The 21831-nt window shown below is 40.4% G+C and overlaps 2 protein-coding genes across 7 annotated transcripts in view; one reads left to right on the forward strand and one right to left on the reverse strand.

The window, feature by feature from the left end:
• TXLNG (taxilin gamma) overlaps positions 1 to 21831 on the forward strand; it is a 69352-nt gene that overhangs the window by 12395 nt on the left and 35126 nt on the right. The gene's annotated exons all lie outside the window — the stretch shown is intronic.
• On the reverse strand, positions 12509 to 13043 carry LOC102977972 (cytochrome b-c1 complex subunit 7-like). The gene has a single exon (XM_055081928.1). It carries the CDS (start codon positions 12985 to 12987, stop codon positions 12652 to 12654), a length of 336 nt encoding a protein of 111 aa, XP_054937903.1. The 5' UTR covers positions 12988 to 13043; the 3' UTR covers positions 12509 to 12651.

The following is a 21831-nucleotide window of genomic DNA, read 5'->3' on the forward strand; positions in this document are numbered from 1 at the left end:
ATTGCTTTTGCTATTTGGGGTCTTTTGTGTTTCCATACAAATTGTGAAATTTTTTTTTCTAGTTCTGTAAAAAATGCTAGTGGTAGTTTGATAGGGATTGCATTGAATCTGTAGATTGCTTTGGGTAGTAGAGTCATTTTCACAATGTTGATTCTTCCAATCCAAGAACATGGTATATTTCTCCACCTATTTGTATCATCTTTAATTTCTTTCATCAGTGTCTTATAGTTTTCTGCATACAAGTCTTTTGTCTCCTTAGGTAGGTTTATTCCTAGATATTTTATTCTTTTTGTTGCAGTGGTAAATGGGAGTGTTTTCTTAATTTCACTCTCAGATTTTTCATCATTAGTGTATAAGAATGCCAGAGATTTCTGTGCATTAATTTTGTATCCTGCTACTTTACCAAATTCATTGATTAGCTGTAGTAGTTTTCTGGTAGCCTCCTTAGGATTCTCTATGTATAGTATCATGTCATCTGCAAACAGTGACAGCTTTACTTCTTCTTTTCCTATTTGGATTCCTTTTATTTCTTTTTCTTCTCTGATTGCTGTGGCTAAAACTTCCAAAACTATGTTGTATAAGAGTGGTGTGAGTGGGCAACCTTGTGTTGTTCCTGATCTTAGTGGAAATGGTTTCAGTTTTTCACCATTGAGGACGATGTTGGCTGTGGGTTTGTCATATATGGCCTTTATTATGTTGAGGAAAGTTCCCTCTATGCCTACTTTTTGCAGGGTTTTTATCATAAATGGGTGTTGAATTTTGTCGAAAGCTTTCTCTGCATCTATTGAGATGATCATATGGTTTTTCTCCTTCAATTTGTTACCATGATGTATCACGTTGCTTGATTTGCGAATATTGAAGAATCTTTGCATCCCTGGGATAAACCCCACTTGATCATGGTGATCTTTTAGAAGAGTTTGAGAAAGATAGGTGTCAGCTCTTCTCTAAATGTTTGATAGAATTCGCCTGTGAAGCCGTCTGGTCCTGGGCTTTTGTTTGTTGGAAGATGTTTAATCACAGTTTCAATTTCAGTGCTTGTGATTGGTCTGTTCATATGTTCTATTTCTTCCTGGTTCAGTCTCGGCAGGTTGTGCATTTCTAAGAATTTGTCCTTTTCCTCCAGGTTGTCCATGTTATTGGCATAGAGTTGCTTGTAGTAATCTATGATCTTTTGTATTTCTGCAGTGTCAGTTGTTACTTCTCCTTTTTCATTTCTAATTCTGTTGATTTGAGTCTTCTCCCTTTTTTTCTTGATGAGTCTGGCTGATGGTTTATCAATTTTGTTTATCTTCTCAAAGAACCAGCTTTTAGTTTTATTGATGTTTGCTATCGTGTCCTTCATTTCTTTTTCATTTATTTCTGGTCTGATCTTTATGATTTCTTTCCTTCTGCTAACTTTGTTTTTTTTTTTTTGTCGTGTCTCCATTGTCATTTGTTTCTAGGTATTTTTTGATTTTTTCAGTAATCACTTCGTTATTAAGTAGTGTATTGTTTAGACTCCATGTGTTTGTATTTTTTACAGATCTTTTCCTGTAATTGATATCTAGTCTCATAGCGTTGTGGTCGGAAAATATACTTGATGGGATTTCAATTTTCTTAAAATTACCAGGGCTTGATTTGTGACCCAAGATATGATCTATACTGGAGAATGTTCCATGAGCAGTTGAGAAGAAAGTGTATTCTGTTGTTTTTGGATGGAATGTCCTATAAATATCAATTAAGTCCATCTTCTTTAATGTATCGTGTAAAGCTTGTGTTACTGTGTTTATTTTCATTGTGGATGATCTGTCCATTGGTGGAAGTGAGGTGTTAAAGTCCCCTACTGTGATTGTGTTACTGTTGCTTTCCCCTTTTTTGACTGTTAGCATTTGCCTTATATATTGAGCTGCTCCTATGTTGGGTGCATAAATATTTACAATTGTTATATCTTCTTCTTGGATTGATCCCTTGATCATTATGTAGTGTCCTTCTTTGTGTCTTGTAATAGTCTTTATTTTAAACTCTGTTTTGTCTGATACGAGTATTGCTACTTCAGTTTTCTTTTGATTTCTATTTGCATGCAATATCTTTTTCCATCCCCTCACTTTCAGTCTGTATGTGTCCTTAGGTCTGAAGTGGGTCTCTTGTAGACAGCATATATACGGGTCTTGTTTTTGTATCCATTCAGCCAGTCTGTGTCTTTTGGTGGGAGCATTTAATCCATTTACATTTAAGGTAATTATCGATATGTATGGTCCTATTACCATTTACTGAATTGTTTCGGGTTGTTCTTGTAGGTCTTTTCCTTCTCTTGTGTTTCTTGCCTAGAGAAGTTCCTTTAGCATTTGTTGTAAAGCTGGTTTGGTGGTGCTGAACTCTCTCAGCTTTTGCTTGTCTGTAAAGGTTTTAATTTCTCCATCAAATCTGAATGAGATCCTTGCCGGGTAGAGTAATCTTGGTTGTAGGTTTTTTTCCTTCATCACTTTAAATATGTCCTGCAACTCCCTTCTGGCCTGTAGCATTTCTGCTGAAAGATCAGATGTTAACCTTATGGGGATTCCTTTGTGTGTTATTTGTTGTTTTTCCCTTGCTGCTTTTAATATGTTTTCTTTGTATTTAATTTTTGACAGTTTGATTATTATGTGTCTTGGCGTGTTTATCCTTGGGTTTATCCTGTATGGGACTCTCTGTGCTTCCTGGACTTGATTGACTATTTCCTTTCCTATATTAGGGAAGTTTTCAACTTTATCCCGTATGGGGCTCTCTGTGCTTCCTGGACTTGATTAACTATTTGCTTTCCCATATTAGGGAAGTTTTCAACTATAATCTCTTCAAATAGTTTCTCAGTCACTTTCTTTTTCTCTTCTTCTTCTGGGACCCCCTATAATTCGAATGTTGTTGCGTTTAATGTTGTCCCGAGGTTCCTGAGACTGTTCTTAGTTCTTTTCCTTGTTTTTCCTTTATTCTGCTCTGCAGTAGTTATTTCCACTATTTTTTCTTCCAGGTCACTTATCCGTTCTTCTGCCTCAGTTATTCTTCTATTGACTCCTTCTAGAGAATTTTTAATTTCATTCATTGTGTTGTTCATCGTTGCTTGTTTCCTCTTTAGTTCTTCTAGGTCCTTGTTAAATGTTTCTTGCATTTTCTCTATTCTATTTCCAAGATTTTGGATCATCTTTACTATCATTATTCTGAATTCTTTTTCAGGTAGACTGCCTAGTTCCTCTTCATTTGTTAGGTCTGGTGTGATTTTATCTTGCTCCTTCATCTGCTGTGTGTTTTTCTGTCTTCTCATTTTGCTTATCTTACTGTGTTTGGGGTCTCCTTTTTGCAGGCTGTAGGTTCATAGTTCCCGTTGTTTTTGGTGGCTGTCCCCAGTGGCTAAGGTTGGTTCAGTGGGTTGAGTAGGTTTCCTGGTTGAGGGGACTAGTGCCTGTGTTCTGGTGGATGAGGCTGGATCTTGTCTTTCTGATGGTGTGTTTTGGGGTGTCTGTAGTCTTATTTTGATTTTAGGCAGCCTCTCTGCTAATAGCTGAGGCTGTGTTCCTGTCTTGCTAGTTGTTTGGCATAGCTTGTCCAGCACTGTAGCTTGCTGGTCGTTGATTGTAGCTGGGTCTTGGCGCTGAGATGGAGGTGTCTGGGAGATTTTCGCCATTTGATATTATGTGGATCTGGGAGGTCTCTTGTGGACCAGTGTCCTGAAGTTGGCTCTCCCTTCTCAGAGGCACAGCACTGACTCCTGGCTGGAGCACCAAGAGCCTTTCATCCACACGGCTCAGAATAAAAGGGAGAAAAGATAGATAGATAGATAGATAGATAGATAGATAGATAGATAGATAGATAGAAAGAGAAAGAAGGGAGGGAGGGAGGAAAAATAAAGTAGTATAAAATAAGGTTATTAAAATAGAAAATAATTATTAAGAAAAAAAATAGCATAGAAAGCTGGACGGTCAGAACCCTAGGACAAACGGTGAAAGCAAAGCTATACAGACAAAATCTCACAGAGAAGCATACACATACACACTCACAAAAAGAGGAAAAGGGGAAAAAATAATATATGTTGCTCCCAAAGTCCACCTCCTCAGTTTGGGATGATTCGTTGTCTATTCAGGTATTCCACAGATGCAGGGTACACGGAGTTGATTGTGGAGCTTTAATCCGCTGCTTCTGAGGCTGCTGGGAGAAATTTCCCTTTCTGGTCTTTGTTGGCACAGCTTCCGGGGGTTCAGCTTTGGGTTTGGCCCCGCCTCTGCGTGTAGGTCCCCTGAGGCATCTGTTCCCAGCCCAGACAGGATGGGGTTAAAGGAGCAGCTGCTTCGGGGGCTCTGGGTCACTCAGGCCGGGGGGAGGGAGAGGCACGGAGTGTGGGGCGAGCGTGCGGCGGCAGAGGCCTCCATGACGTTGCGCCAGCCTGAGGCGTGCTGTGTGTTCTCCGGGGAAGTTGTCCCTGGATCACAGGACCCTGGCAGTGGCGGGCTGCACAGGCTCCCGGGAGGGACGGTGTGGATAGTGACCTGTGCTTGCACACAGGCTTCTTGGTGCTGCAGTAGCAGCCTTAGCGTCTCATGCCCGTCTCTGGAGTCCGCTCTGATAGCCGCGGCTCACACCCGTCTCTGGAGCTCCTTAAGCGGTGTGCTTAATCCCCTCTCCTCGCGCACACCAGGAAACAGAGGGAAGGAAAAGTCTCTTGCCTCTTTGGCAGCTCCAGACTTCTCCTGGACTCCCTCCCTAACCCCTTCAGGCTGTGTTCACGACGCCAGTCCTCTGCCTGCGAAGCCCGAGCCTCAGCTCCCAGCCCACGCCCGTCCTGGCGGGGGAGCAGACAAGCCTCTCGGGCTGGTGAGTGCTGGTTGGCACCGATCCTCTCTGTGGGAATCTATCCGCTTTGCCCTCCGCACCCCTGTGGCTGCGCTCTTCTCCGTGACTCTGAAGCTTCCCCCTCTGCCACCTGCAGTCTCCGCCCATGAAGGGGCTTCTAGTGTGTGGGAACGTTTCCTCCTTCACAGCTCCCTCCCACTGGTGCAGGTCCCATCCCTATTCTTTTGTCTCTGTTTTTTTCTTTTTTCTTTTGCTCTACCCAGGTACGTGGCCTTTTGGGAGGTCTGAGGTCTTCTGCCAGCAATCAGTGGGTGTTCTCTAAGAGCAGTTCCGCGTGTAGATGTATTTCTGATGTATATGTGGGGAGGAAGGTGATCTCCGCGTCTTACTCTTTGGCCATCTTCTCTAGAACCTCCTATTGAAGAATCCTTGCATCCCTGGGGTAAATCCCCCTTGATCATGGTATATGATCCTTTTAGTGTGTTGTTGGATTCTGTTTGCTAGTTTTTTGTTGAGGATTTTCGCATCTATATTCATCAGTGATATTGGTCTATAATTTTCTTTTTTTGTAGTATGTTTGTCTGGTTTTGGTATCAGGGTGATGCTGGCCTCATAGAATGAGTTTGGGAGTATTCCTTCCTCTGTAATTTTTTGGAAGAGTTTGAGAAGGATGGGTGTTAGCTCTTCTCAAAATGTTTGATAGAATTCGCCTGTGAAGCCATCTGGTCCTGGGCTTTTGTTTGTTGGAAGATTTTTAATCACAGTTTCAATTTCAGTGCTTGTGATTGGTGTGTTTATATTTTCTATTTCTTCCTGGCTCAGTCTTGGAAGGTTATACCTTTCTAAGAATTTGTCCATTTCTTCCAGGTTGTCCATTTTATTGGCATAGAGTTGCTTGTAGTAGTCTCTTAGGATGCTTTGTATCTCTGCGGTGTCTGCTGTAACTTCTCCTTTTTCATTTTTAATTCTATTGATTTGAGTCCGCTCCCTCTTTTTCTTGATGAGTTTGGCTAATGGTTTATCAATTTTGTTTATCTTCTCAAAGAACCAGCTTTTAGTTTTATTGATCTTTGCTATTCTTTTCTTTGTTTCTATTTCATTTATTTCTGCTCTGATCTTTGTGATTTCTTTCCTTCTACTGACTTTAGGTTTTCTTTGTTTTTGTCTAATTCCTTTAGGTGTAAGGTTCGATTGTTTATTTGAGGTTTTTCTTGTTTCTTGAGGTAGGCTTGTTTTACTGTAAACTTCCCTCTTAGAACTGCTTTTGCTGCATCCCACAGGTTTTGGATCGTCGTGTTTTCATTGTCATTTGTCTTTAGGTATTTTTTAATTTCTTCTTTAATTTCTTCAGTGATCTCTTGGCTATTTAGTAATGTATTGTTTAGCCTCCATGTGTTTGTGTTTTTTACATTTTTTTCCCTGTAATTCATTTCTAATCTCACAGCATTGTGGTCAGAACAGATGCTTGATATGATTTCAATTTTCTTAAATTTACTGAGGCTTGATTTGTGACCCAAGGTGTGATCTATCCTGGAGTATGTTCTGGGCACACTTGAGAAGAAAGTGCAATCTGCTGTTTTTGGATGTAATGTTCTATAAATATCAATTCAACCTATCTGGTCTATTGTGTCATTTAAAGCTTCTGGTTACTTATTAATTTTCTATCTGGATGATCTTTCCATTGGTGTAAGTGAGGTGTTAAAGTCTTCCACTATTATTGTGTTACTGTCGATTTTCTCTTTTATAGCTCTTAGCAGTTGCCTTATGTATTGAGGTGCTCCTATGTTTGGTGCATATGTATTTATAATTGTTATATCTTTTTCTTGGATTGATCCCTTGATCGTTATGTTGTGTCCTTCCTTGTCTCTTGTAACATTCTTTATTTTAAAGTCTATTTTATCTGATATGAGTATTGCTACTCCACCTTTCTTTTGATTTCCATTTGTATGGAATATCTTTTTCCATCCCCTCACTTTTAGTCTGTATGTGTCCCTAGGTCTGAAGTGGGTCTCTTGTCGTCAGCATATATACTATATACGGGTCTTGTTTTTGTATCCATTCAGCAATCCTGTGTCTTTTGGTTGGAGCATTTAATCCATTCACGTTTAAGGTAATTATCGATATGTATGTTCCTATGACCATTTTGTTAATTGTCTTGGGTTTGTTTTTGTTGGTCCTTTCCTTCTCTTGTGTTTCCCACTTAGAGAAGTTCCTTTAGCATTTGTTGTAGGGCTGGTTTGGTGGTGCTGAATTCTCTTAGCTTTTGCTTGTCTTTAAAGCTTTTGATTTCTCCTTCGAATCTGAATGAGATCCTTGCCGGGTACAGTAATCTGGGTTGTAGGTTCTTCCTTTTCATCACTTTAAGTATATCGTGCCACTCCCTTCTGGCTTGTAGTTTCTGCTGAGAAATCAGCTGTTAACTTTATGAGAGTTCCCTTGTATGTTATTTGTCATCTTTCCCTTGCTGCTTTCAATAATTTTTGTCTTTAATTTTTGCCAATTTGATTACTATGTGTCTCGGCATGTTTCTCCTTGGGTTTATCCTGTATGGGACTCGCTGCGGTTCCTGGACTTGGGTGGCTATTTCCTTTCCCATGTTAGGGAAGTTTTCGCCTATAATGTCTTCAGATATTTTCTCGGGTTCTTTCTCTCTCTGTTCTCCTTCTGGGACCCCTCTAATGCGAATATTGTTGCATTTAATATTGTCCCAGATGTTTCTTAGGCTGTCTTCATTTCTTTTCATTCTTTTTTCTTTATTCTGTTCCGCTGCAGTGAATTCCACCATTCTGTCTTCTGGGTCACTTATCCGTTGTTGTCCATCTCTCTTTGTTTCTTCTTTAATTTTTCTAGGTCTTTGTTAAACATTTCTTGCATCTTCTCGATCTTTGCCTCCATTCTTTTTCCGAGGTCCTGGATCATCTTCACTATCATTATTCTGAATTCTTTGTCTGGGAGGGTGCCTATCTCCAATTCATTTAGTTGTTTTATTCTGAATTCTTTGTCTGGGAGGTTGCCTATCTCCACTTCATTTAGTTGTTTTTCTGGGGTTTTATGTTGTTCCTTCATCTGGTACATAGCCCTCTGCCTTTTCATCTTGTGTGCCTTTCTGTGAATGTGGTTTTTGTTCCACAGGCTGCAGGATTGTAGTTCTTCTTGCTTCTGTTGCCTCCTTCTGTTTTCTTCACCAGTGGGAGAAATCAGTTGCCTTCGCCCTAACTTCAGCACTGGTTTGCCCCTCTTTTCTTCTCATTTACCTAATTAATGCCTCTGTGTGCTCCCTTGTCCTCTACATGCTGTGACACATCACTCTGGAGCCTTTTTCTGCCTAAAGTTAGAAGCTGGGACAACTCCTTGGGACTTCCCTGGTGGTCCAGTGGTTAGGACTCGGCACTCTCGCTGCCAGGGCCCTGTGTTCAATCCCTCGTTGGGGAACTAAGATCCCACAAGCTGCACAGCGAAAAACAAAACAAAAAGTTGGGATGACTCCTAAACTTACCTTGCCTCCAATTTGTGTCCCTCCTCAGGACTCCATCATTGCTCATGTTCATTCATTTTTTGTGTAACAGTTTTATTGAGGTATAATTCATATGCCATACAATTCATCCACTTAAAGTGTAGAATTCGATGATGTTTAGTATATTCAGAGTTGTGTGGCCATCACCACACTTGTTTATTTTTAACATACTTTGGAAGAACATACTCTTTGGAATATTATAGAGAAGGAAGAGAATTCAGTCTCTGCTTTCGAAGTCCTAGGTCCATGACTGGACACATTACTTAAGATTACCTGATCACTGAGGCTGTTGTTCATCATACCTGCCTTTAAGACAATTCTGTGGATTCAGTGAGGAAGTATATCAAGTACTGTTGGAGAGGCTTTTGAATGAACCAGAGCAACAAAGAAAGGCCAAGGGAAAATGGCTTATTATACCAATTCTCCCTCACCACCCATGTGGATTATAGTGATTGGTACTGTAGTGACTTAACCAAAAGGGAAAGAGGCTGATTTGTTAGGTGTGGTTGAATAGGAAGGAAAGGACACTCTTCTCTCTGTGCTCCTACCCAGTCCCAGGGTGTGTTCCCTAGAGATGGATCTGCTTGGTTCGGGAGCCCTCTCAGACCATGCTTTCACTGAGCTGGCCTCTCGTCTTTCTCTGTTCCTCCTCTACCGCAGCCAGGCAGCAGTTCTCAAACTTTTTGGTTTCAGGGTCTTTTTGCATACCTAAAAATTATTGATTACCCCAAGGAGCTTTTGTTAATGTGGGTTATATCTAATAATGTTTCCCATGTTTTAGAAATTAAAACAGTTTAAAATTATTATTCATTTAAAAAATCAACTGGCGTTGTGTAGTTACCTATTGCTGTATAACATATTGTTCCAAAACTTAGCACTTGAAACAGCATTTACGATCTCAGGAGTCTGGGCATGGCTTAGCTGGTCCTCTGCTTCAGGGTCTCATGGGCTGCAGTCATCCGAAGGCTTGACTGGGAAGGATGCACTTCCAAGCTCACACTCGTGTGGTTGTTGGCAGGATCCAGTGCCTTGCGGGTTGTTGAACTGGGGCCTCAGTTCCTCATGAGCTGTTGGCTGGAGGCCTTCGTTGGTTCGTTGCCACTGGGGCCTTTCCATAGGCATCTCACAACATGGCTGCTGGCTTCATCAGAACGAGCAAGAGAGAGTGCCAGCACAAGAGAGAAGGAGGCTGCAGTCTTTGTCACATAAAGAAGTGACGTCCTCTCACTTTTGCCAAATTCTGTCTTCATTAGAAGCCAGGTACTAGGTCCAGCTCACACTCAAGGGGAGAAGATTATACAAGGTCGTGAATACTAGGAGGATCATTGGGGGCCGTGTCAGAGCTGTGTACTACACGTTAATGTAAATAATGTTGTTTTTAAAATTAGAAATAGCTGATTTTCCAGAATAAAAGTTGAGAAGAGTGGCATTGTTTTACGTTTTTGCAGTTTTCTTTAATGATTGGCTTAGTAGAAGATAGCTGAGTTTTCCGAACTGCTTCTGCATTCCATCTGTGGTAATATGCCATTTTAGTTGAAGTATGTGAAGACAATCTAGCCTCACACACATATGTAATTGGAACAGGGAGGAGTATTTTAATAGCCTTTTTAGATAATTGTGGAAATTCTTTGATACTACACCAAAACTCAGCAAGTAGTAGTTCTTGAAGGTAAGTTGCCAGCGTGGGATCTGAAACTCTATGTAACTTTTCGTACTGTTTTAAAACTATGGGTCTGTTTTTCACTTCGAATGGATGTTTTTGCTCATGCATCATTTTGTAACATCATCCATTCGTCATTTGGAAAACATTGGTTTACTGAATTGTGTTGATATTACAAATGTTACCACATTTTTTTTTACAATATCAAAACCACATTAGTTAATATCACCACTGATCTCATCAGAAAAGTCTTTAAGTATTGGGAAGCTCATGGTGGCAGGTAGTTTTCAAAAATTCTAAATTTTGCTTGAAAACTCACATTTTATCTTTGCCAGCAAGTACTGTCACTTGTTTGCCTTGAAGTGACAGGCTCACTTCATATATATTGGAGAAAATGTCTGCCAAATACCCAAATCTGAGTAAACAGCCATGGATTGTCTTTAAAAGAAACAACAAGAACAAGAACAAGGTGATCCATGAAAAAGTTGATGGTTGGGCTTATGATTCCAGCAGCTGCGTTAGTGCTTTTCCTCAGGATCTCTACCACACTTTGTTGTGTAGCCGAAGTGCTTTCTGTGTACTTTCTGTATCTTCACACAGAATAAAAAAAGATAATGTGTTCAAGGTCTGAGATTTAATAAAAATTAATAATTTTTAATTGCTTTTTCAAGGGCATTGTTAAGTAAAAGAGCCCCCCTACTGCCTCGAGTACATGATATAGTGACAAAATCCATGACTTCTAGTATAGTTTGGTGCCATTGCCTTGATTTATTCTAAGGAACCAGCAGTGTTACTCATTATTGCTTTTGTACTATCAGTGCAGATGTCAACACCAAAAAAAGACAAATGCCATCCCAGTATTTTTAATTTTTTTTAATTAATTAATTTATTTATTTTTGGCTGCGTTGGGTCTTCATTGCTTTGCGCAGGCTTTCTCTAGTTGTGGGGAGCAGGGGCTACACTTCGTCGTAGCACGCGGGATTCTCATTGTGGTGGCTTCTCTTGTTGCGGAGCTCAGGCTCTAGGTGTGCGGGCTTCAGTAGTTGTGGCTCACGGGCTCTAGAGCGCGGGCTCAGTAGTTGTGGCGCACAGGCCTAGTTGCTCTGGAGCATGTGGCATCTTCCCAGACCAGGGCACAAACCTGTGTCCCTTGCATTGGCAGGTGGATTCTTAAGCACTGCCGCGGGCTCAGTAGTTGTGGCGCACAGGCTTAGTTGCTCTGGAGCATGTGGCATCTTCCCAGACCAGGGCACAAACCTGTGTCCCTTGCATTGGCAGGTGGATTCTTAAGCACTGCGCCACCAGGGAAGTCCATCAGGCTTTTACAATTTTTGACCATCTGGTAGGTATGAAATCCATCGTTTAAAGCATTGGCCTAGAATTGCACTGTGTGGATGAGCCATCACTTGTTCAAATCAAGATTCTGGTGCAGGGCATGTAGATAGTCTCCAATTTTTCTATTTTATAATCAAAGCAGTGGTTGTCCAATTACTTCCTTAGAATAAATTCCAGGAGTGGAAATGCTGGACTGAATGTTCCACATCTTAAAAATTTTGATCCATATTACCCAGTTGCCATTCGGAAAGCTTGTACAACTTTATATTCCCATCTACAGTGCTTGCATGCCTTTTCCCCCATACTCGTTTCAAAAGTAGCTTAAAAAAAAAAATCTAAGTGATGTATATACCTAATTTGAAAGGTCAAATGACACAAGGCTTTCAGAAAAGCAAAACCCCGAGCTGCTTTGCCCCATCCCAATTCCTTCCCACTTCCCAGAAACCACCATTTTACATCCTTAGCAGTTGCATCTGTTTGCTTCTATATCTCAGAATACGCTTATACTGCTCTTTCTTCATTTTGTTTTAAACTGTGGCAGACACTGCTAGTTGCCCACCTGATACCAATTTCTTCCTCAGCCTTCAGAGGTAGCTCAGAATTCCTGAGCCTTTCCAGGGTTCTGAAGCATTAAAATATCCTGGTCACCACCTGTCTGCTGTTAGCTGCTCTCCTGTTTTGGGGGTTGTTTTTTTTTTTTTGTAATAAATTTTGTTTATTTATCTATCTATTTATTTATTTATTTTTGGCTGCATTGGGTCTTCGTTGCTGTGTGTGGGCTTCCTCTAGTTGCCATGAGCGGGGGCTGCTCTTGGTTGCGGCACGCGGGCTTCTCATTGCAGTGGCTTCTCGTTGCATGCAGAGCACAGGCTCTAGGTGTGTGGGCTTCAGTATTTGTGGCATGCGGGCTCAGTAGTGTGGCACGCAGACTCAGGAGTTGTGGCTTGCGGACTCTGTAGTTGCGGCTTGCGGACTCTGGAGTGCAGGCTCAGTAGTTGTGGCGCACGGGCTTAGTTGCTCCGGGGCCTGTGGGATCTTCCCGGACCAGGGCTCGAACCCGTGTCCCCTGCATTGGCAGGCGGATTCTTAACCACTGTGCCACCAGGGAAGCCCTGACCTCTGGTTTTATTGAAAGCGGGGACTGCTCTTTCTTGTTTCATCTTTCCCAAGATTATTCTGTATTCTGTCAGAAGAGAATAGGCTTTTTTTTTTCCCAACAATTGTAATAGAGATTTATTTAAAGTAATACATTTACAGCCCAGATAGTTCTACATTGTACATTTCAGGTTTAACCAACTTCATACAAATACTTTAGTATAGCTGCATCCAGATTTAGACTACATGATTATTTCCTTGCCCATTCTTCTCTGTCTTTTCTTTCCTGAATAACCTCTTTCAGATATGGTTCAAGGTAGAATTTATCCTCCTCATATTTTGTCCACTGCTCTTTAGGCAAGATCTGCTGCCTCATGGTCAGGTCCAGTGCTCTCTTAATGCGAAACACCCTGTCGTTATAAAGGTTCTCAGGAAGCCTTCTTACGGCTTCTTTTACATCGTCTTTCTCATATATTGTATCATCTCGTATTAAGCCCAGTTTATTGAACCTGGCAGCACTGTAATACCATTTTCGAATACCCTCCAGCCATTTGCTTGATGCTGCAACGGCAGGCCTACTCGCCATTTTAACCCGAGACAGAAGCGTTGCCTGCTGGGTAAGTCCTAGAGGTCCTAGGCTTATTTTTCATGGGCCTTTTCCTAAGACTTGTTCTGAGGAACGTGGCATCCCAATTATTACTGACTCAACTGCTTTATCTTGCTAATGGAGCAATTCAGTAATCCTAGCAACTGGAATATTTTTACATTAATTCCTGATGACCGGTATAAAGTTAGATTTTATTTGCTAAAGGCTTGAATATTTGAAATCGTGATTCATCATGATTTTGTGGGGGGGCGGGGGTAAAATATACATAACATAAAATTTACCATTTTAACCATTTTTAGGCGTGCGGTTCATTGGCATTAAGAGGTTAAGTGTCGTGCAAACTACACCACCATGCATCTCCAGAACCTTTTCATCTTCCCAAACTGAATGTGTGTACTCCATTCCCCCTGCCCTGCCCGTGGCAAGCAACCACCATTCTGTTCTCTTTCTCTGTGAATTTGGCTACTCCAGGTATTTCATATAAGTGGAATCATACTATGTTCTTTTGTGTCTGACTTTTTTCACTTAACATAATGTCTTCTTCAAGGTTCATCCATGTTGTAGCATGTGTCAGAATTTTCTTCCTGTTTAAGGTTGAGTAATATCCTGATGTATGTATATACAGGTGCACCTTGGAGATATTGCAGGTTCAGTTCCAGACCACCATAGTAAAGCAAATAACATAATAAAGTGAGTCAGGTTTTTTTGTTTTTTTAGTGCATGTAAAGTTGTTTACACTGTAGTGTAGTCTATTTAAAGTGTGCAGTAGTGTTATGTCTAAAAAACAATGTACGTACCTTAATTAAATAATATGTTATTGCTAAAAAGTGCTAATCATCATCTGACCATGCAGAGTTGCCACAAACCTTCAATTTGTAAAAAACGCAATATCTGTGAAGCACAATAAAACCAGGTATGCCTTTACCATATTGTATTTATCAATTCATTCATCAATGGACGTTTGGGTAGTCTTCACGTTTCTTAACTTTGGATGTGATTCTTTAGGACATTCCTCGTAGAAACACTACCTTCATACCAGGCTCAGTACATGTAGGTCTCAATTCATGGCTTTTTTTTCCTCACTCACTTCCTACTTTGTTCCCTAGTTTATCTATATAATGAAGTAATATTCTCACTGTCTTAGAATTGTAAGGCTAAACTAAATAAAGTATTTTAAATGTCTACCACATAGCAATTAGTAAATGTTAGGTTCTTTTCCTTTCTCCCTTCAGTCAGAACTTAGCCTTATATACAGTATGTTAACCCTCTTTTGTGTATTCCATGCATAGGCTTAGCTGTTGACTGTCTGGTTCTACTTGGGAAGAGTTAACTATCCATGACTGAACCTATTTTTTTTTTTTTTAAACTGGTAAAATGATTTGGTAGATGTCCTAGCCGTAGTTATAGATTGAGGCCAAGTTTAAATGAGATATTTCAATTTTCAGAGTTGTTTTAAGAAGGAGATATATCAGAACGGCTACAAAAATTCATGCTTAGTAGATCGTGTTCCTACTATAATCTAGTAGAAGGTGTAGTGTAAAGATTTGGGGGGACAGATGCAGAGGTCTGTTGAGCAGGGTGAAGGGAGAAGATGACATGAAATGACTCGAAAGAAACTCCTGCAACTCTTCAGACTCTGAGGCTGGGGTGTGGTGGAATAGTGAAAAAATATAATACTTCTTTTTATAATACTTCTTATAATACTGGTCATGGTGAACAGTTTGGGGGATATCTTTATAGAAAAGTTTTCTCCATTTACTGGCTTCTGTATGAATACATTTTTGTTTATACTGACATGTTCATCTAGGACCAAATGTTTCTTTTTCCTTACTTAATTATACCTTGGAGATCTGTTCATATTGACATGGCTCTACCTTACTCTTTTGAATAGCTGCCTCCTTTAACTTGTGTGGATGACCATTCTTTATTTAACCAGTTCTTTTTTAAATTTTATTTAAATTTTTTTTTTTTATTTTTATTTTTTGGCCACACTGCGCGGCATGTGGGATCTTAGTTCTCTGACCAGGGATTGAACCCTCACCCCCTGCAGAGGAAGCACAGAGTCTTAACCACTGGACCACCAGGGAAATCCCTTTAATCAGTTCACTATCAGTAGACGTTCTGGTTCTTGTGTGTAGTAACACGTGGCGGTGTGCTGAATAGCCTTTGCCCTTGAGTGAGAATATCTGTGGAATAAACTATGGTGGACTCACTGGTGAAAGTGAATGTGCATTCAGATGTTGAGAGATACTGCTAAATACCTCTGCAAAACCAATATGCTACCAATGTAGGCTTCTCAGGACTGTACTGGGGGACCTGTTGGCCCACATGAAGGTTTGTTTTGTTTTTTTAAAAAATCATTTTAAAAAATCTGGTCAGTATTGCTTTGATTTGCGTTTTTATTTGTATTTCTTTAATTATGAATGAGGTCGAACTTTTTTATTTTTTTGGCTGCACCGTGCAGCATGCGGGATCTTAGTTCCCCAACCAGGGATGGAACCTGCGCCCCCTGCGTTAGGAGCGTGGAGTCTTAGCCACTGGACCATCAGGGAAGTCCAGTTTGAACATGTTTTTGTATGTTGGGCAGTTTTAGTTCTTTAACTGTGATCTCCTTGTTCAGAAATCCTTGAAAATTGGGTCTCTGACTCATTTGAAGCCCTTATGAACGTGGTCTTTTGGCTAGTCTGAAGTTTTCAATTAATATTTAGTAAATTGATTTTCCTTTTCTTTAAAAAATAAAATAGCTTCTGAGTTCTCTGGTTTCCTTAGAAAGACCTTTGTGGTTTTCATTTTTCACGTTTCAATCTTGATATATCTGGAGGGGTGAGATGGGTTATCACTTTTTCCCCCCATATGACTTGGGAGATATCTCAAATCGTTTATTTCCTTTACCAGTTTGAAATGACACCATTTTAAAATTTTTTAGGGACTTCCCTGGTGGCGCAGTGGTTGAGAATCCACCTGCCAGTGCAGGGGACACGGGTTCGATCCCTGGTCCGGGAAGATCCCACATGCCGCGGTGCAACTAATCCCGTGTGCCACAACTACTGAGCCTGCGCTCTAGAGCCTGCGTGCTGCAACTACTGAGCCCAGGCGCCACAACTACTGAAGCCCACGCACCTAGAGCCCGTGCTCCGCAACAAAAGAGAAGCCACTGCAATGAGAAGCCTGCGCACCTCAACGAAGAGTAGCCCCCGCTTGCCGCAACTAGAGAAAGCCCGCACGCAGCAACAAAGACCCAACGCAGCCAAAAAAAAAAAAAAGTGATTGTTATACAAATATATATTCTTTTTCAGATTCTTTTCCCATGTAGGTTATTACAAAATACTGAGTGTAGTTCCCTGTGCTATACAGTAGGTTCTTATTTCTATTTTATATATAGTGGGGTGTATATGTTACTCCCAAATTCCTAATTTATCCCTCTCCCCCCTCTTTCCCCTTTGGTAACCATAAGTTTGTTTTCTATGTGAATCTGTTTCTGTTTTGTAAATAAGTTCATTTGTATCATCTTTTTAGATTCTACATATAAGTGATATCATATGATATTTGTTTTTCTCTGACTTCACTTAATATGATAATCTCTAGGTCCATCTGTGTTGCTGCAAATGGCATTATTTCATTCTTTTTTTTATGGCTGAGTAGTGTGTGTGTGTGTGTGTGTGTGTGTGATGTATCACATCTTTATCTGTTCATCTGTCAATGGACATTTAGGTTGCTTCTATGTCTTGGCTATTGTAAATAGTGCTGCAATGAACATTGGGGTGCATGTATCTTTTCAAATTATGGTTTCCTCAGGATATATGTCAGTAGTGGGATTGCTGGGTCATATGGTAGTTTTATTTTTAGTTTTTAAGCAACCTCCATACTGTTCTCCACAGTGGCTGTACCAACTTACATTCCCGCTAACAGTGCAAGAGGGTTCCCTTTTCTCCACACCCTCTCCAGCATTTATTGTTTGTAGGCTTTTTGATGATGGCCATTCTGACTGGTGTGAGATAATACCTCATTGTAGTTTTGATTTGCGTTTCTCAAATAATTAGCGATGTTGAGTATCTTTTCATATGCCTTTTGGGTCTTTGGAGAAATGTCTATGTAGATCTTCTGCCACTTTTCTAATTCAAAAAGAACATGAACCTACCAACTCCAACCACCTATTTAAAAAAATAGCAAATAAAAAAGCATATGAAAATGTAAGTTTTATGGGTAGGTTTGTTTGTAAAATTTGTATTTGGAAATGTAAAAGCCCCTCAAAATACTGGAAACGTTTACAAAAGAGCTTCATATTTTCAAAACCAAATAAGGCCGGTCGTGGCCATGCTGAGAGCAGGAAGCGCCTGATGTCCGAGGCCAGGCAGGCGTGCGCTCTGTGTCTGCACATTCCTGCTTCGTAGTTGATGGCTCATAGAGGAAGTTATTAGAAACATAGGGTTGAAGGGATTTTTAGAGATAATTTAGTTTAATCCTAAGATACAAAAAGTGTTTTTAAAAAAACCCTTCAATGTCTTAAATATAATCACTTAAAATTATTTAAAGATGTCTCTACTCCCAAGTTAGTGTTGTCTCGCCTCCCTAAATCCCGGAGTTAATCACTGCTAAAAACTCTCCAGCTCTTTCCCAATGTTTTCCTAAATTCATGCTGGTATATCTAGCATGGTATGTATTTTTAGACATTTAATGTCTCAGATTTCTTTGTTTGACTTTGAACTTTCATTTTCCAAGGCTGATGTGTGAAGGGAAAGGAGTGGTGTAATGGGGAGAACATAGGCTCTTGAATTTGATAGACCTGGTTTTGAGTTTTACTGTCCTATTTTACTGACTTGAATATGATCTTGGGCAAGTTACTTCACGTCACTGAGTCTCATTTTCCTAAGACCCGTCTCTCAGTGGCGTGGAGAAGGTTAAATGGGGTAATTGGGCTTGTAGGTTCTGAAGGTTTACCTTTACCTACTTGATAAGTTTCTCGAGACTCTTTGGGAACTAGAGGCGAGCTCAGGACCTCTGCTGGGGATGGGGAAATGTATCTGTGTGCACAGCCTTTCCCCTCTGCCCCTCCTGTGGCCGCCCAGCCCTCCACAGGGAGTGTCTGCGCTGAGCACGTGCCTGGCACTGGTCAAAGTCATTCAAGCTGGTTAAGCAGATGGTAGTTGAAATAATTTGAAAGTGAATGTGGTTGTTGGCTTTTTTGTTTTTTTCTTTAGACCAGTCTTAGTAAAAGAACAACCATAACTAAAAACATTTAAGCTCTTTTAGGGGCTTCCCTGGTGGCGCAGCGGTTGCGCGTCCGCCTGCCGGGAACCGGGTTCGCGCCCCGGTATGGGAGGATCCCACGTGCCGCGGAGCGGCTGGGCCCGTGAGCCACGGCCGCTGAGCCTGCGCGTCCGGAACCTGTGCTCCGCAACGGGAGAGGCCACGGCAGTGAGAGGCCCGCGTACCGCAAAAAAAAAAAGGCCCGCGTACCGCAAAAAAAAAAACAAAAAACACCAAACATTTAAGCTCTTTTAAACAAAATAAGCCAAAGGAAGATGGTTCTTCAGCTTCAACAATATTTGAGGGAGCATAAGTGAAAGTTTTTGAACTGTTTTTTTTTTGTTTTTTTTTTTTGTTTTTTTTTTTGCCACACGACTTGTAGGATCTTGGTTCCCCGACCATGAATTGAACCCAGGCAGTGAAAGCGCGGAGTCCTAACCACTGAGCCGCCAGGGAATTCCCAAATTCATCTGTTTCTAGATGTATTTCCTCCCAATACTTTCTCTGTGTCTGTGTATATATACATAATACATGGTGCATACTATTTTGTAATTTCTTTTTATATATAATACTTTGGGAGCATCTCTCCCCATTATCAAATAGACTTCTGTAAGACGGCTTAGTCAGGACAAGGGTGTTTGTACAGTAGACAAAGGTGAGTCATGAAGCAGTACATCATTGTGGTTAAGAGCGTGGACTCGGAAATTAGTTGGCCACGGTTCAGATCTTTGCCGGGCAATTTACTGACTGTGACCTTCAGCTAGGTACTTAACTTTACCACACTGCCGTTTGCTCGTATGTAAAATAGAGATAATAATGGTAACTGTCTCTTGACATTATTGTGAGGATTAAATTAGTGAGTATAGGAAAGTGCTTACAGTAGTGCCTGGCTGTAGTATTTGCTGTATAAGTGTTAGCTGTTGCTGCTGTTGTTTATCCAAGAGAGTGTACCCAAGCAGAAGCATCCAGAATGGGTGTCAAAGAGGGCAGAGTAGGAAGTTGTATTGGCCATATGATAGAGAATTCTCTGCTTAAGGAGTTGAAGGCTGAGAAATCATTTACAATTTAAATAAAGTTGTTGGCCCTAAGAATTTGCTTCATATCAAATGGTCCAGTGCGGAACCTCAAGTGGGGAAAATTGGGGCCTACTATATCAAGAGTATTTGTAGACTAGGGTTGGAATGAAGCCCAGCTGTAACTGGGTTTATTCATAAACAAAAAAATTTTGTAGAGCCAGAGTAAGTCTTTCATTAGCAAATGTGGAGAATAAATCAAACTTAACTGTACAGGAGAGAAGGGAAATGTAATACTGTCCTGCTTCTAATGATAAAATAATAATAGTGGTGTTTTTCTCAATAGATACTTCCCATGGCTTGTTTTAAGCAGCCATTTTGGCCCCTCGTGTTTTCCACTCAGTTGGCACTTGAGCACCTTTTATGCATAAGCTGTCGCTATCTAGGAGGATGTACATACCAAATAAGTGATAATGTAATATGTGTGGCAGGAATTTCAAGGTGAAAGGAGTGTCTAGAAAGACAAAAAAGAAGTAGTGTTAGCTAAAGATAGAGAATGATGAAATAAAATTAGAAGGATAACGTTAGATATGATGGTTGTGCACTGTATAGATTAATTTAACATCCTTATTTATGCTCAGTGCCACCGGCTATTTTTATTTTTAATTTTTTTTATTTTTTTTTTCCACCGGCTATTTTAAAATTTATTTTATTTATTTTTGGCTGCATTGGGGCTTCATTGCTGCGTGCGGGCTTTCTCTAGTTGCAGCGAGTGGGCGCTACTCTTCATTGCGGTGCGCGGGCTTCTCATTGTGGTGGCTTCTCTTGTTGCGGAGCACGGGCTCTAGGCACGCGGGCTTCAGTAGTTGTGGTACACAGGTTCAGTAGTTGTGGCTCACAGGCTCAGTAGTTGTGGGCGCATGGGCTTCATTCCTCCACAGCATGTGGGTTCTTCCCAGACCAGGGCTCGAACCCGTGTCCCCTGCATTGGCAGGTGGATTCTTAACCACTGTGCCACCAGGGAAGCCTGCCACCAGCTATTATTTTGAGTTAGGTGAACATTTTGGCCTTTCTAAACTGTCTTTTTTCTGTCTCTGGTAGTTGTAATTGACATATATGCCTTTAATCTGAAAGACAGCATAACTTGCAGTTAAATCTCCTATGGCATTTTGAAATAGGTGAATGAATATACTGTGAGTTTTCTCCAAAATTGGGAGAATGAAGGACAGTAATAAGAGAAAATATATGCAAATCATACCTGTGATAAAGGACTTGTATCTATGGTCTATAAAGAACTCGTACAACTCAATAGTAAAATAACAAATAACCCAAATTTAAAAGTGGGCAAAGGATCTGGATAAACATTTCTCCAGAGGAGGTATACAGAGGGTCAATAAGCACATGAAAAGGTTCTCGGCATCACTGGTCATTAGATTAGATACCTTCACACCAACTATGATGGCTATAATGAAAAGGACAGACAATAGCAAGTGTGGATGAAAATGTGGAGAAATTAGAACCTTCTCACCCACTGCTGGTGGGAATGTAAAATGGTGCAATCGCTTAGAAAAAATGTGGCAGGTTCTCAGAAGGTTATACATAAAGTGACCATATGACCCAGCAGTTCCACTCCTAGGTATATACCCTGGAGAAATGTAAACAGATGTCCCCACGAAGATTTGTACATTAATGTTCACAGCAAAATTATTTATAGTAGCCAAAGTTGAAAATAATCATAGTAGCCAAAGTTGAAAATAATCTAAATGTCCATCTACTGATGAATGCATAAACAAAGTATGGTCTGTCCATACAGTGGAATATTATTTGGTAATAAAAAGCAATTAAGTACTGATACATGCTACCATGTGGAGGAACCTTGAAATCATTATGCTGTGTGAAAGAAGCTAGACACAAAAGGTCACATATTGTATGATTCCGTTTATATGAAATGTTCAGGATAACCACATCTATAGAGACAGAAAGCACATTAATTGCCTAGGGCTGGGAGTTTTGGGCGGATTAGGGGTTTATAGCTGAAAAGGGTACTGAGTTTCATTTTGAGGTGACCAAAGTATTCTAAAATAGATTGTGGTGATAGTTGCACAACTTTGTGAATACACTAAAAACCAGTGAATTGGATGGCATGTGAATTATATCTCAATAAAGGTGTTACGAAAAATCCACTAATTGAACTGGGAAACTAGAAATAACCAATTCCAATCCTCAGGTAGGCTTCTCAATAAAATTGATCTTAGGAGAGGCCTTGGGTTTTCCTTGGTGAAAATCATTTATGCTCCCACTTCTTCCAACAAATTGCTTGCTCGTTTTATTTTTGATATTGCTTGACACCGTGTTTTCTGGTATTATGTGAGTTTTATTATCATTATGCTTCTGAGAAATTCTGTGTTAGAGATGAGCAATCTTCCATTTTAATTATCTTTTAACAGACTTTCATCAATGTTTAAAGCCAGCATTGTGCTTTTGTAGCCCTATTCTTAATATTGGGCTAATGGTTTTCAGGGAATCGGTTTAAAAATTATTTTTTAAAAACTGGGGGGACTTC

Source organism: Physeter macrocephalus, chromosome 21 (genome assembly GCF_002837175.3).
Source record: "Physeter macrocephalus isolate SW-GA chromosome 21, ASM283717v5, whole genome shotgun sequence".
NCBI classification, from domain to species: Eukaryota; Metazoa; Chordata; class Mammalia; order Artiodactyla; family Physeteridae; genus Physeter; species Physeter macrocephalus.